Genomic DNA, 17359 nt, shown 5'->3' on the forward strand with positions numbered 1-17359 from the left:
TGCTGTCAAAAAAAGATAAGATATACGAGCATACATGGTTGATCGAACTCATCTGTGGTCCGAAACTAAAAACATAAGAAAACTTATGAAACTATCATTAAATTTGTTTCACTTACAAGCACTTGCCCCTTACGAATAAATGTCCTGTAAGTGCAAGTACTTGTACACGGGGCTAGCACTCCCTGGAAATACTTTAAGCATCATATATTGCGCCAATTTCTTCTTCAGATGTAAGTAGCTGATGCAAGTATGTCTGAAGCAGTTCGTTGTTTAAGTGCCGTGACAAGTTCTGACATCAGTCGGGCTGTAGAGCAGCCGTAGTGCGCGTGTCTGAGCCGCTCTGCATTATGCTTGGGGCGAGTGCTTACTTTGTTTTGAACTATGTCTTGCCCAAACGACGGTTCCAAGAACGTTAAGAGGTCGTCATATGATAACGAACTGTTCTTACATGACAGTGAAAATTCTATTTACCAGATACTTTCCTCGTGTATAGGCTTCCAGCCTGCAAAACTGGGAGTGTGAAGTACTTACAGCAAATATTCTCTCTACTATTATCTCCATGTATAAGCCTTCAGCCGCAGATTGCTGAAGTAGCAGTGGTAGCAGATGTCATCTATAAGGAGCTCTCTTCTCGATAATCTGATTCCCTATTTGCGATAAAATAGACTTCAATTGATATTACGGCATTAGTACGATTCTTACATGACACTTGCGTCAAAAACCTTCAAAAAAATTACTCATTACTGAGTGAAGCGCGGGAAAGTTCGGGCGATGATCTCTACCGATACGTCAGTCAGATGCGCTCCTTGATATAAAGCTTCAACTCGTAGTTTAATAATACAGCAATTCATGTATATCATTAAAAAATAAAACCCGTCAATTGACGAGCTAATGGAGCACGTTTACGATTAGTATATATTCAAGAGCTAGTTACACCAAATAACGAATTAAAGAGAACATCGAAGGCATCACTAACGCTACAAGTGACGTTTCCGGTAAATTTTTAGAGTTAGAATTAGGGACACTAAATCTAAAATTCAATTTAAATTTTAATTCGGTGGTTTTGTTTACATCGAACGGCACCGATTAATTCAATTTTTTTAACAATAGATTGGTTCACTCAATCCATTGTTTAAGAACTGAAAGTGAGGTTCCAAAGGAATGAATGTCCAAATAAAGTTTTTTTCATATATGTCCATACGCAGCAGTAATTTTCTTAGCATTAGGATGTTTCGTGATCTTTCAAAATAACAGTTTTAAATGTAAAAGCTTTTTACTCTGATCCTCAGGCATTCCAATTGGAATAATTAATTCCTTCCCCCATTGACTGTTCCGGGCCAACTAAGCTACACAATAGAACACAAATTTATTAAGTTAATTTGTTACATCAGACGATATAATTATTAAACTTCGATTTTATTAGTCCAGGAATTCCGAGACTTTCCACAAGCACTTCAGCTGTCCTTTACATCACATACAACCTAGCAGCCCTTTGATGATTTCCTTTAGTCTAAAACTCCATTAGCTTATGAAGCTGCAAAATTATTTTCAAATAATTTCAGCGACTAAAAGTTTAGTCTTACTTTTTTTTGGGACCGCACAAAAGTACGACAAACATGCTGATCAATCAGTTTGATTAAAATTCGAATCTCATTCTACACCTGGAAGTAGATAATTTGGTGGCATTTGTGTTTTAAATGTGAATTCTATGTACGATATATTGTAGGAAATGGCAAACCAGCTCAACTCATGTAATTTTCATAGTTATAACAAATAATTTTTTTAGCGATGACTCAAGGATAAAGAAGAATTATCGGTAGTGCAAAATACACTCTGCTATACTTTAATGTCGACAACCACAACGAAAAGCGTAGCATCAGCCAGAGGCCCAGACCCACACTGCTTCTGAGGACCCGGGCTGCGGCCGGTCTGCCAACTTGAGGCGCTGAAAAATAATTGTGTGTCCCTAAATTTGGTTGAAGAATGAATGGAATTCTATTATTTTTTATTATATAATCAATGTAAACCCTGAGTTGAGGAAAAACAAATGTTTCATAAAACTATGGGAGATGTGAGAGAATTTAAAAATTATTCAGTTTCTGCTGGAATAGTCGTTTTTTATCAGAAGTTTCGATTCAATTCAAAGAAAACGATAATACTGGGAACTTGTGTTTTCAAGCACTTTCCTCGAAAGGGCTTATTGGTATTGCGCTTGTGGGACACTTGAACGCGATAATGGACAGAGACACATGAATCTATTATGCACAGACACTTGAACGCTGTGACACTGTGATGAACAGAGACACTTGAATGCTCTGATGGAGTGATGGACAGATACTTGAACTCTGTGATGGACAGAGACGCATTATATAATTGTGCTGTTTCAGCGTTTTTTAGGCCGTATGCCTGTCGCCGATTCTTAACATCACAAAACATTCACAGCTTGTTGCGGTCTCGAACTCGCAACTCACTGCTACAACACTGCTGTGCTTAACCGCCCGGCCTCCTCGCCGATTCTTATTATAATCTGGCGCCCAGAGCTGAGATCGAACCCGCGCCTCTCTGCTCTTATCTTGGTACTCTGAACTTTAACCACTGGCCACGTCTACTGGCCCTCGTCACAGCACGTGATACGTCTACTGGCCCTCGTCACTGCACGTGATACGTCTACTGGCCCTCGTCATCTATGTTGCCAATTACTTTATTTAGGGCACATTATACGTTGTTTTCCGCGTAATATCAGGTATTATTGCTGGCTAACAGTAATACCTGATAATAATATTTTTCTATAAATATACCTACAAATTAACAGTCATTTAGGGCAGCGGGTAACCAAACTATGGGCAATGACCTTCACTTAACTCAATTAAACGAAACATTATTTGCCTCAGTCACTGCACGTGATACGTCTACTGGCCCTCGTCACTGCACGTGATACGTCTACTGGCCCTCGTCACTGCACTTGATACGTCTACTGGCTGTCGTCATCTATGTTGCCTATGACTTTATTTAGGGCACATTCTACGTTGTTTTTTCCGCGTAATATCAGGTATTATTGCTGATTATTATTATCAGGTATTACAATAATACCTGATAATAATATTTTTCTATAAACATACCTACAAATTAACAGTCATTTAGGGCAGCGGGTAACCAAACTATGGGCAATGACCTTCACTTAACTCAATTAAACGAAACATTATTTGCCTCGATAGCTCCTGTTGATGCTGAGGCTAAAATCACTGCAATGGTGATGCAGGTGCAGGCTTCTGCATTCAGTAATGTTCATAGAGATGGGAGATTACTTCGTAAGTGTGGCTAAAATAATAGTACTTTAACTTCCGTATTATTTTTTTACGGAAAGCTGTTTCGTTCTAATTATTAATAATGCACTATACGGCAGTTCGTGGCATATTTCTAAAGCTGACGGCAGAACGGAACATATCCAATACAACGTACTGTGTCCAACTCTATAATTTTTCTGCTGAAGACCTTGTCTCGCGCACACGTGTTGACTGATTCAAATCCTTAATATCTGATTTCACTATGCCTAAATATTATGCAGGGAGTAGTGGTAGTTTCATGGGGTGCATGCCGGAAGCCAGCTTTGCCAACTTCGCACTTAGTTTATATTTCTTTTACTGGGATATAGGGCTAGAGGGCACAGAAGCCTATATGAAGTCAACTGCGTAGAACCATAGCGCCTTATATTCACATGGACTGTCATGATCTCTCTTTGTAATTATGAAGTTTTCAATAATTTTGTGTTATGCCCCACTGTTATCAAACTATCGGCTGCAAGCCACACTAGCCAAAACATATCATTTGAGTTCAGCTAAGTTTTCTCCAGCTACACAGCTGAGAATTGTATGGTCCAGCATCACATGCCAACATCTGAAATAATTTTCTCCAACAAAACAAAGCACGTAGGTGCGTTTCAGCATTCATTCATCACGCAAACCAGCAGTCAGTTTTTGTCCTCTGCATTGAATCAGCCTACGATCAAACTGCCACCGTCGAAGAACGGTTGATTTTGGAACCAAACTTCATTATACGCAAACTAGCCGTCAGTTTTCGTCCTCTGCATTGAATCAGCCTACGATCAAACTGCCACCGTCGAAGAACGGTTGATTTTGGAACCAAACTTCATTATCTAATCCAAACTTCATATGCAGTGAGTCAGAAGTTAGGTAATTTAATGATGTTCGGGATACTGAATCCAGCCGATAACTCTGATGTTGCATGCTGTAAGGTGAATAATGATTTAGTTATCGATGAAATCGTTCTTTAATGAAGCAAAAAAGTTAACATGTTCAGTAGTTGGAGGTCGGTCTCCAAAATTCTTCAAGTAACTTGAATACTTCTCAAGTTCATTTTCCTAAAAGTATTTTTGAACCCAAAGCTGTGCGAAGCCTAGGTGGTGGGTAGAAAACGCGTCAAGTAGAGAACTCAGGGAGGGTATTGGTGTTTGTAAGTGCAACGATTTGTGTTTATTCCTGCAGCCACACCTCAGAATGTGAGGATATACTGAGAGAAATAGACTAAATATTGAATTTATAATGAACGAAATCCAATATGACTACTTGCCTGAACATTTCTTAGTGCCCCGATTCTGAAAATTGAACTCGCACCAGCACCAAAGTATCACAAATCACGGCCAAGAATTCATCGTAGCTCTGCTATTAACAAAACAATTTCTAGTAGGAAATAGGGGGACGCAGTATAGACCCCTACATAGCCCTTGCCCACAATTCAATATCTATTCCTTTCCGCTCGTAATCACGCTAGAGGGCATATTAGCCTGTGTGATTAAGTGCATAAAGCCATAGGTGTCATTTCCTTTCCTGGATATGAATCAATCAGCCAACTGACATCAAGCCACCGAAGCAACAGCCGTAGGCAAATAGCCAAACTGTTGCGTGCTTGTATTATACACAGCCTGGCGTATTCGCGGCTTTTGAAAATAAGCGCCCGACATAACAGCGCCTTTACGTCACAGCCACTGCTTCATGGCGCTCTACTCCACGGGCTAAAGCGCAAACCGCCGTCCCTATAACGCCTTGCCCCGGCTCTCCCCCTCGCAGCCAGCAGAAGCCTTTTTCTCGTTTCCGATCAGTAATGCGCTTGGCGCGATGGAGGGAGGTTATATATGAGCTGCTCTCCCAGCAGTTCGTCTAAGCATGTCATTCGTGCTGCTAAAATTGCATCTACGCGAAATTTGTAGTTATTTATTATCCTCTGGTTGTACATTAAAATGGCAATGAGACCTCGGCATTGCCTCACACCTCATTATTCGAAGTTCCCATTTACTCATAATATATATTTCAGTTAGTTGCTATTTTGAACTGAATTCCATTGTATCACACGGACTATTTTTAAGGGAAAATAGTTATTTCCATTACATTCAATCGTAAGACTTTCAGCCGTTTCGTTTTTCAAAGTTATTTGTCCTCCACATCAAGCAAAAAATGAGTTTTTTGTTACTTCTTGGAGCTATTCTATGATGCATTATTCACCAGGACTTCTTATGACTAACTTCATGAACTGAAATTCAAAAAAACGATTTAAAAGATTCATTAATTGTTTGTAATAAAAATATACTGGAATGTATAGGTTCTCCTGATATTCGGAAAGACGCCTTGGCTCGTAAATGATTTACCAATAAAATCTAGACTCGGAATCAACTCTTCTCTCATAGTCACTATACTAGACAGTCTTAGCCTAATCTGTACATATTTTCCTTCCATTACTTTGAATGTTCAAACTACTTGCGTAACTATGGGGCGCTGTTGTACGTAACTGTTATTGCGTCAGGATAACTCATCAGAATCTATTTAATGAGGGGTTAGATCCTGGTCGCTGGTCGTTATTTACCACCGTAAAAATATTTACGCTGGTCAGAATATTTTACTTCTGCCAAAATATTTCCATTGAAATTTACATGTTTCATCTTGAACATGTTAATTCGACCAATTCTTCCATTATATTAAAAAAAGTTCATTTAGGTCCATGGTATTGAAAAACCAAATTGATTTCATTTGAGCATATGTATTACAGAATCGAATTAGCATTCAACGATTTGATCACAGCGGTGCTTGAAGTTTGCGTTTGAGGATCGTACGCTTGGTTGGATATGAGGATGCTCCATTAAAATCGTGGCCAATATGTTCTTGCCACTTCATTTTGCTCCAGAAATAATAGAAAATTTTCGATTTGAGTAATCCATGAATTTAATTTTAACATCGTTTTCGTCCAAGCGGCATGTAAATCTCTTTACTTATTTTGTTAATGTTGGTACGATAAAAATTTTCATCGACACTCCATATAATGGAATCGATGAAGCTCATGCCAAGGCGGCCTTGAATTATGTATGAAGAACTGTTGAAAATCCCTAAAACTAGGGATTATTCCCTGGTTTACGTCAGCAGCGGCGAACAAATTCCTATACAATATCTTACATTTTATTGGGTAAAAATCTTCCTGTAAGGTAATGGTAAGGTAATTCAACGTCTATATTGGCTCATTACTTCCTTATAAAAATTGATCGACCTCTCAGTGAAAGATCATAACATCATTTCTCGGAAGATGAATTTGTTACCATCAACAATTAATTAATGCTTCTGAATTTTTATTTTCATCCATTCATTGCTCGGCATTTCTTTAAATAGAAACTGCGAATCATTTAATCTTTCTGTGCCTTCGTGAGATTTTGTTCATACTCAAATTTGTCGCTATAGATCAGTTTTTTATGTTAATTAACTAATTTTAAATGTTTACAATATTCAATTGGCAACATTGAAGCGAAAATTCCATACTGCAATGCACTGTAAGATGTCGCTAATTTTTTTTCAAGTCAGGACAACGTTACGTGGAGACTCCTAGGTCGGTCATAATTATTATTCAGGCTGCGACCTATAAAGCTATATTATAACAGGTCCAGATGCAGTGAGTCTCATGACATTTTGTATTGCCGTAGTGCATTTAATAGTTCATAAATGCATCTCGAAGACTGAATACAGAAATGCATGAAACATAATGACTCATATATTGTGGTGCGAATCTAAATTTCTTCTCATTCTTGACGCATTTGGCAGGGTGGTCACCTACGCGGTAGGCCTGAGCTGTGTGTTGGCGACAGCAGAGACCGCGTTATTGCTAACATCTTTTGTCTTGTGTGGCTCTCGATCGAAATAGTTTTTATTTATACCCATTACCCAAATAGAAGTTTNAAAGTGAAGAAGGCCTTATGGCTGCGAAGGGGGAGAGTCAATTATGACTCAGTTACCTACAGCTTCTTGGGTGTGAGCTGAGTTTAGTTATGGCATTATAGGCTAGGCGCTGGCGCCAGGGCTTTTTTACGAGTTAAATTTGTGGTGCAGGGCTGCGCTCCCAAAAAATACACTATTGTGCTCGCCATGTCAGTCTGTATGTCCGTCAGGGACTTCGCGTTTTCGTCGACGAGATAATGCGAGAGAGAGTCAGCATGCGTTCATCGAGTGAACATCCCTAGTGTCTATCTCCTTTGATTGCGTGAAGTTAACTGGCAAATAATAATTGATAATTCTTCTGCAGGCCCTTGTCATGATATCTGAGAGGGCGCCAGCACAGTGGGTGATATGTTCTGATTCCAAGTCAGGCTTGCAACTCGTAGGGTCCCCAAGCACATCTTGCACTTCTATTGTATTTGAGATCCGCGCACGCTTACTGGCCCTGCAGTCTACACCTGGGATGACTGTTGACCTGCAGTGGGTAAAAGGCCATGCTGGAATACATGGCAATGAAGTGGCTGACAAGGTTGCATAGCTGGGTTACTCACTTGACTTCTCGGTGCTCTTACACATTGAGCAATCAGATCTCCAGAGCTGCCTACGAAGGGGACTGTGCAAGCGCTGGCAAGATTTGTGGATGATGGAGGTAAATGCGAGTAGGAAAGGAGTCCACCTGACCACAATACGCAGCAACTTGTCTCCCGTCCCATGGGTGGTTGCACCTACCCGTAGAGCTGCGGTAGTCCTGGCCCGACTCCGCCAGGGCCATGTAGGCCTTGGTGCATATTTATTTCGCTTTGGTATGTCACCCTCTCCAATGTGTGGCAACTGCAACGTGGAAGATACAATTGAGCACTACCTTCTCATCTGTGGACTGCATCGGGAAGCTCGGCGGCAGCTGGAAAATGTGGTGGCGACCAAACCCTGCGCCAGCAAGGCAGCTAGGATCACTCATGTCGGAAGAGTTCAACTTGCCCAATAAACGAAAACAAACAGCAACAAATTTACAAAGAGGGAATAAATAAAAAGGTAGAAGAAAAGAGGAAGAAAAAAAAGTAAAAAAAAAATAAAATAAAAAATAGAAATAAAAAAAAAAATAAATAAATAGCTAAATAAAAAATAAAAATTCAAAAAATCAAAGCAGACTGGCAAACCTCAGAGGCCAGAGGGAGAGAGCCAGTTGCGTCTGAATGTATTTGTATTGTAGGTTTGAGCAAGGGATTACAACTAAATCTGAATATCTATAGCTTCAAAATTCGCCGGTTATTTCAAGGAACGAAAATTACACACCTGCTTTCGCCACGAACGCAACTGACTTTCTCCTAATGTAATTTGTAAACCGAGTTCCGCGAGACCGGTGTAACGTTGCATTCGTTCCGCTGTCACGTTAACTTTAAATGTATTGCATTTTCAATTCGAAGGGAGTATCAAATAATTTTGATTATTTCATAAGACAACAATTTTATACCCATAATTAATCTCGTTTGTTTAATTATGATCAGTTTTTGTTTCAAACGTCATTCCAAATCCAAGTTATAACTAACGCGTTAGTGCCTGTGATTTCAACAATGACGGTAGAAGTAAACCAAGGCCCTGGTTACGCTCTATTCACTTAAATACGACTTGCTGTCAGTTTGCCAATATGTAAACAAGTCTCGTTTTAATTGAACCACCCGTAATTGAACCAATTCAGAGATTGCAGTAACAATACGAGTTGAAGAGAACATCTGTTCGTATAGAGAGTACGGTGTAGGACTGTAGGTATACAAGACGTTTGAGCTCTGAGGCGAAGATCGCGTTTCATCAATAAGCTTTCAATTTGTTACTGTTTTTATTGGACATCAAACCATAAATTTACGAAATCCTTTAATAATCATACAATAATTGCATTTATTCAATTAATAGGAGCTTTTTGCTTGACTGAGAACCAAACGCGATTATTTCCTNGGCTCTAATGATTATGTGTACCAAGTTTCATCAAGCTACGTTCAGTATTTTGCGAGATATTCCACGCTCACTGAATTTGGAATCACGGCCGCGAGACCGGCCGTGAGAGAGGCCGCGTTTTTGTCCGAGACGTACGGTTCCGTTAATACTGACACGTTGTCGTCTACCTACTAGAAAATCTCTGATCCATTGTAGTACGTTTCCCTCAATTCCCAAAGACTTCACTTTACGCAACAGCCGCTCATGCGGAACACTTTCAAATGCTTTGGCAAAATCGAGGTACAATGCATCCACTGGATCCCTTTCGTCCAGCAGGCGAGTCCAATCGTTCAACGTAGATAATAAGTTAGTGGTGCAGGATCTGCCGACAATAAAACCATGTTGATAATCTGATATGAGATGGTGAGCAGTCAAGTGATCGATAATCCTATCCCTCACAACAGATTCTATAAGCTTACAAACAACACTTGTCACAACACAATTGAAAAACTGCGAGCTTACAACTGAACGACTGACACGTTACACCATTCATCAATAGACAAGTTCGAGGAACTGAAATCTGGCAATGAGTAGCTGTGCTTGTTTAAGCTGGGCGTTGGCCCCAGGGCTCATACAAGAGCTACATTTGTGGCCCACGGCTGTGTTTCCGGTAGAGATAATATCCTCGCAACTATATTTTGATATAAATTTTATTCACGATATAAATTGCATACAAAATGTCAAGACTGAAAATAATTTAGTTGATGTTAAAGCTTTACGTAAATGCTTTACTCACATTAAAACTTAGCCTGAAAATGTTCAATTTGTCCCCGACTCCCAGCAGCGAATGGCGTTTTTGACGAATGAGATGAAAACAAACATTTACTGGAAGAAATTTATTTGTTTAATTATGTTTATACATTCAGAGGCGAGGACGTTAACTGGGAATGTCTGGATTGCACGTGTCGGGCAAGATTTCGTTTTTCGACGCAAGTATAAGAGCACTGCGAGCAGCTGAAAGGTTTTTCAGACGAATGCTTATATAGTACATGATTTCTTAAACAACTTTTAGTAACGCACGAATATTCACATTCCCTGCAGCTAAAAGGTTTGTCAGATGAATGCTTGTATAGAACATGCCTTCGCAGATCACTCTTTCTGACACATAAATATTGACATTCCGAGCATCTGAAAGGCTTCACAGATGAATGCGTTCCCAATATATGAAACCTTAAATCGCTTTTAAAAACACAAGAATATTCACATATTGAGCACCTCAAAGGCTTCTCAGATGAATGCTTGCGTAGTATATGCGCTCTTAAGTTGCTTCTATACACGCAAGAATAATCACATTCGGAGCACCTAAGAGGTTTCTGCGATGTATGTCTGTAAAGTACATGGCATTTTAGATAATATTTACTGGAGCAAGTATATTCACACTTCCAGCACCTGAAAGGTTTCTCAGAAGAATGCTTCGATAGGACATGCAATTGTAAATCGTCTTCACTAACAGACAAATATTCACATTCTGAGCACCTAAAAGCTTTATGAGATAAAAGCTTGCGCGGTATATGTGATTTCAAATCGTGTTTATTGACACAAGAATATACCGCGCAACTTAGAGGCTTTACAGATGAATGCTTCGAAGGAATGTTGTATTCGAGATTTTGTTTACTGGAACAACTATGTTCACATTTAGAGCATCGGTCTGACAATTCTCTCGAATATTCTGCACGAATGTGTCGCTGCAATAGCTGCTCTGAACTGCAGCCAAATGCACAGTGCGAGCATGAGTGTGGCTTTGCGGTTGCCTGCTCATCTGCACGGCGCTGCTGCTGTTGGGCTGCAGCTTCGGCCTCAACAAATCCAATCTGGGAACCCGCAAGCCTGTTGGTGCGGTGCTGGGAGCAGGACGCTGCAGAGACGCGGCCTCTGCCAGGAGCGTCGTCAGGGGCGCCCTCGGGTGCGGGCTGCCCTCTTCCCTCGCACTGACGACATAGTGACGTCATTTAAACAATAATTGTCAAGGAGAAAACATTAACAAGTGAATCATATATACATAGAAAAAACGTTCAATTTGGGCATGAGCAACAGAACACACTGCCAACGCAAGGTGATCTGTTTGGAATTATTATGTATTCTATAACAGAAAATTTTAATCAATGCAACAACTGCCATGTGTTTATATATATTTGTTTTGAGTGAAATAAGACGCACGAAGGGCAGGAAGACGTGCAAATTTGCGTTTGATGGGAAGGATAAAAGAGGGAATAAGTGAACACACGTCCAGTCCTGACGCACAATGGCTTGAAGTTATATTGGGTATTGAAAGATTGCAAAATTGAAAGGAATCATCAGCATGAGACCATCCACAGACTCAGCAAACATTACGGGAGGAAACATTGCATACTTGAAAGTCAACGTACTGATATGCCAATAGCAAACAATGAGTAACTGACCATATACACAGTTGTGTAGAGGCTGAAAAAAAAATGTATCCATTATACCATGTATGGAAGTTGCCTCTTAATGCCCCATGGGAGGCTCCAGACTAACAATCTTGAAGAAATAAGGAATGAGCTCCATTTTCCACTGTTGAAGATTCACAAGACTGCAGCTGTTTTATATAAAAATGATCTACCTTCAAGAGAGTGCGTCTACACTAATATGAAACCTGAAATACCGCGCAGATACGTGACTTATAAATAATAGATAAGGGATAATGCATTCATCCTTTGGAATTCAATGTAAAAGGGATTCTCAAGAGAGCGTCACTGATCACTTGCACTCAGGTTTTCATTCGATTATATTAAGTCAAGCTTTGTACTGATTCTCACGCTCCATGAGAGCAGATTACACTTTGAAAGAGTCAAATGTTATAAGCCGATAATTCTAAAGTCGTGTAATCTTCCTAAACATGTTATCATATAGTACTATCATGCTCAGGAAAGTGCATGGAATGTCACATCAATAATCACCACCATCTCTAAGCAAATTTCATCGCCTGTCCTCATCATATGTAATAGATAATGAGTTTGTATCTTAGTCGATTCTAGAGATAACAAGATAGGCAAAACCGCAACTTATGTGACTAACAACTGAATCTGATCTGCCCAAATAAATGCGATTGCAAGCAAGATGCCATATTCACCAACTCTACCAGTCAAGTCTAACAGGATGCTCAATATTAGAAATGTTGGTGGTTATTTTCTCAGTTTGTAAGAAAAAAAAAATGTTGTACAATATTTGAAGAACAGCATACCTTGTTAACTAACATTTATCTGCTCATCATACATTATATAGCCTCACCCACTACCATGATGAAGAATTGAGATATGCATTAAAAAAAAGAACAAAATATTAGCTCCTCCAGCTGTTGCAAAAACACATAAGAGGCAATATCTCATCAATTAATATCAGCAATTTCATGAAATAAGATTAATTTAAAGTTGGATATGTTCCCTTCAGAATTAATTGGGAAATTTTTCACAGTACAAAATATTAGGCATGTCTGCATAATAAGTTACACAAATTATGTCACATCAAAAAACTGGTTTAATTGCAAAGAAAAGTACATTTTTTGGAAAGCTAAGCCTTGTTTAATTTTTGTACATAATTGCAGTTGCGTTCTATGCACTTACGCATTCGAGGCCTCCACTTATTCAAACCAGGGTCATAGAACTCTGCTGCCTGTCCGTGTAGAAAACTAACAACTGCAATTCTAAATAAAAATTCTCAGCTTCAAACATTATTTGCAGGATAATCTCACAAAAATTTGAGGAATAAAATTTTAAAGCTATAGGAGCTTCTTTGCCCTATTAAAAACCAACTCACAAGGTACAAATATTAATATGTGAATTTTTTGCTTTACAATTCACTAATGCATATGATGAATTTACCTCTTTTTCACTACTGTCAATTGGTTCCACCTTCACAGCCATGTCCTCTCCTCCATCTTGAGGCTCCTCCTTGATGTAAACTGCTACCATTTCTAGGGGGGGAGATGAGCCACTGGCCTCTGTAGCTGAATAAATTGACATAGAACATCATGAATAAACCTGAACATGAGACATTAACACAGATGACAAACAATGTGTCACTGCTTCCACAAAATTTGGAGCAATATCTCCAAGTTAACTTAATCTCTAAATTTTAATTTAATCAACACAAGAATAGTATTTCCAATTTTACACAATTGTAAGCAATTTATGAATCCCTTAAAACTACAGCTCACCATCAGCCTCAACTTTGCAAGATTCAGAAGACATTTGGGTGCTCAGCTCAGCGTGCCAGCTGCTATTGACTGCATCATGGGAGACATTGTGCATCACGAAACTGCTCACCTTCATTTTATTCATCATGGTACTCATTAAAATTTGCAGGTTCCAAGTTAAACTGAAGCTTATTTGCAATCCAAAATTGTTAAATAGTAACAAAGTCCCAGTAGCAATTGAAAGTAACTCAATTTTCAGTGCTATTCTGTAAAGACATTTGTGAGTGTTAGAGAAATAACAAGTTTGTTTGTAGTACACTGTTATGAATAACAGTTCAAGAGTCATGTGTAGCAAACGTTGAGTGCAGCATTGAGCGCAGGTGGCAGCTCTATCATAGATTACTAAAGTATTTTGTACTTTCAATATAGATAATGCTGAAAATTTGGGATCTAAGAAAATAGTAAACAACTTCAAGGAGCATATAACACTTCATTGGCTTTACTCACTCCCTGAAAAATGTAGTTAATATGGTTATATAAAGAAATCTTACTGTCAAGATCTTAGCACCAATATGCCCACCCTCATCATGCAGAACTATACTATGCCTCAGAGCTAAAATGCTGCACTCAGCTGAACTAAATCTCTATACCAACATCAAGTCAGGACTCATTACCTGCAACATCGAATGGTCTATTGTTCTACAAGCCCCAGCTCTTTTTCCAGCAGTGGTGCTCTGCATTATTTATTGTGGCCAGGGGATAGTCACATAAAAGCAAATAAAATTAAGAAAAAAAACAAATAAAAATCCATAATTCCCAGGGTTCAATGTTAGAGGCAAGCATTGCCCAACACCATCATCCCTTCCCTATTCTTTATGTGCACAAGCATGCTGCTTAGTAGATTAGCTTACAAACTTAAGTACTTCGAGCCAGGCTGAAGCTTGTCTTTTTTAGGCAAATGCATGTCCATCTCCAGATGGTGATTAGCTGTGATGTCATCCGCTCCAGACTGTGATTGGTTGTGTCGAATTTGCCATGTGTACTGGTTTATTTAATACTCCTCTAGAATTTCAGCCTGCTTAAAGCCATAGGCGCCATAAGCCATCAGCCACTGCAACAGCCCCCACATCAACATGTTCCCATCTCCACATCTACCCCAGAACCTGCTCACAGCACCTACTTCTTACCTCACCTTCCTACTGCCCTACTTTCCAAGCCATTACTAGACTTTTTGGCCTGTTTTAGAGAAATGGTGTTCTAGCTAGATGAACTACATATCTCCTATATTGAGTAGATGAACTTTCCTCCTTGTGTGAACTTAATAGTTCACAAAAGTGCAGGATTTAGCCATTTGAGCTTTTTATTTCATTTTTATGTATAAATTTTCTAGTTTTGCTGTACACAAGAAATGGTTTAGACACTGATGCGCAATCACATGAACATGTATACTGACAGTACCTGACTACTTAGTACTTGGAGTTGTGATTTTTCTACTATTTTTGGTGTTGTGAGATTTCTCCTATTTAATTCTTAACAAAAGTGCAGGATTGAGCAATGAGGCAATGAAATTTTCAAAAAGATAACACTTAGAAGCCACAAGTCTTCAGTATTACAACAGAAATTTTAGATCTTGCTACATATTAAAAATGGTTGAAAATTTATGCGCAATCACATGCAAATGCATAACTGCATCAGGTGACTATGCACTTTGTGTATTAGGGACAGGTTCTTTGCCTTCTACTACAGACAACAGTGTGGATTCTAGGATGGTGCATAAAGATTCTGGCATATTTGGGTGGATGCATATCCATCAACAGACTGTGATTGATTGCAATGTCATCCTCACCAGACTGTGATTGGTTGCAGGATTGTGATGTCATCCACTCCTGACTGTGATTGGTTATGTGATGGCTTTTTCAAATGCTATGTGTACTGGTTAGTTTAATGCCCCTCTAGAATTCCACACTGCTTGACAGCAGTAGCTGCATAATGATGCCAGCACATCAACTCACTGGGCTGCAAAGCACACAAAAGTTTTAATGATTATACTTTTTTTACATATCTTTAATGCCTGTCACTGCCAACCTAGCATGAGATGTGTCTACTTCATAATCCATGACTATGATGACTAGAGCTTTCCTGCTATTTTTGGAGTCAGAAAATTCCTACAAGATGAATTACCTAAATAATTTTGTTATTTTTACACAAGTGGTGTAATCAATGTGCAAAATTTCAAAATAATTTAAAACAAGTCACTTCAGCGCAGCAAGATTCTAGTGATGGGTAAGAAATTTCTAATCTTGTTGCTAACAGGGCACAGCTTTGACTATTGAGCCTTCAGCTGTGCAATGACTGTATCCTCTAAATTCTCAAGTGTACCACTGTAAGCCTATGTATGCAGTATGCTGGCTGCCTAGCGTCTACCTACTAGCTATGATCCAGGCTGAAATTCTAGGATAATGCTTAGAGCTTCTGTCAGTTTTGAGCAGGTGCATGTTTCCCTCCTAACTGTGATTGGTTGCAATGCCATCCACTCCAGACTGTGATTGGTTGGTGGGATTGTGAATCACAATCCAGATTTTTTTAGAATCAGTTCATTTTTAATTTTTTTATTTACTCAAGATTTATACAAATTTCTTATATATGATTATGCTGGTATCCATGATTCTTTCTTGGTCTACATATAGGACTCAAAAATGAACAAAATTTATGACATTCAAGCTGCAAGATTTCATACCTATTGAAATTATATGATGCTAAGGCTACGATATTTCAGAAAAAAATTAGACTTTTCCAGCCCTGGCACTAACCAATGTGGGATTGTGAGGACGACCTTGCAATCCTACAACCAATCACAGTCTGGAGTGGGCTGCACAGCTGACATATCACATATGTTATGTGTGTCAATCTCTATGTTTTAGCCAATGGAGTCAAAAAATGGAAAAAAAATCTTAATCAGAGCAAAAATCCTACTTTCCTATTGCTATTGTGTACCTAAATATAAATTCTATTGAAGGAAAAATTTCAAAATAACATAAACCCATGATTTACTCTAAAGAGTTCTCACTAATTGTTACATACGATATGAGTATAAAAATGACTAGATTGCTTAAATCGCAAGTTTATCAGGAATTTAAAAGCAAAGAAAACAGCCAGATTAACCATTTCTTAACACTTTGACTCCGATTGCTTCATCTTGTACTATTATTTCATTTTTGGTACTGTTTTTAAACAGGGTTGCCAGGTGGTCATTTTTTCCGGAGAAATTCCGTGATTTAGTTTTTCTCAATTGCATTGGCCGGCTAATCAACCGTTTCTCCGCCGCATTCGACTGATCCATTGTTCGCTACGTGTTATGCACTCCAGCGTTCCCAGTTTTCAAGTGTGACACTGTGACCCAGCAACAGCAAGCCACATACTGACCATCTTCCTACAGTCATTGGCCAGAAGGCTCTTCTCACTGGCTGATTAGTCGTGAGCCTGGCGCGAAGAAGCGAGGTTAGATTGTTTGGTCGGACAAGGAAGTGGTAGGACGTGGGTCACACTTAAAAGCTGAAGACGCTGAAATGCGGAACATGTGGCGAATAATGGATCGATCGAATGCGGCGGAGAATCGGGCGATTCCGTAATTTTAGAAGCAGACACTGCAATAGCATATCCCAATAATATATATAACACTGGTGTAAAAAGAAACGAAAAAAATCTTGAACCATAGCGTTTGAGGCAGATATACCCGTTCTCTGTTTAAACATGTTAAACAATTAATCACGGAGAGAAGCTTGAACCGTTGTCGAAAGAGGACGTTCCTGTGAACCTCTCTGTTTTTCTTATCATTGTGATTTGTGAAAGTGCTAAACGATCCCTCAATGACTAATACATCTGAGGGTCAAGATCTTATTGATCCTGGTGCTTCACCAAACGCATCAGAGCTGAGTCAGCAAAGGGAAGTACT

General features: G+C 39.1%; 1 protein-coding gene across 1 annotated transcript; it reads right to left on the minus strand.

Moving 5' to 3' along the window:
• Positions 1-10075: 10075 nt before the first annotated feature.
• On the minus strand, positions 10076-13674 carry LOC108672319 (zinc finger protein 425-like). Its single transcript, XM_018159960.2, has 3 exons — positions 13429-13674; positions 13094-13218; positions 10076-11182 (listed from the first exon to the last, which is right to left on the minus strand). Exons 1-3 carry the CDS (start codon positions 13562-13564, stop codon positions 10109-10111), a joined length of 1335 nt encoding a protein of 444 aa, XP_018015449.1. The 5' UTR covers positions 13565-13674; the 3' UTR covers positions 10076-10108.
• Between the last annotated feature and the right edge of the window lie 3685 nt (positions 13675-17359).

Source organism: Hyalella azteca, unplaced genomic scaffold, assembly GCF_000764305.2.
Source record: "Hyalella azteca isolate HAZT.00-mixed unplaced genomic scaffold, Hazt_2.0.2 contig16004, whole genome shotgun sequence".
In the NCBI taxonomy this organism is placed as follows: domain Eukaryota; kingdom Metazoa; phylum Arthropoda; class Malacostraca; order Amphipoda; family Hyalellidae; genus Hyalella; species Hyalella azteca.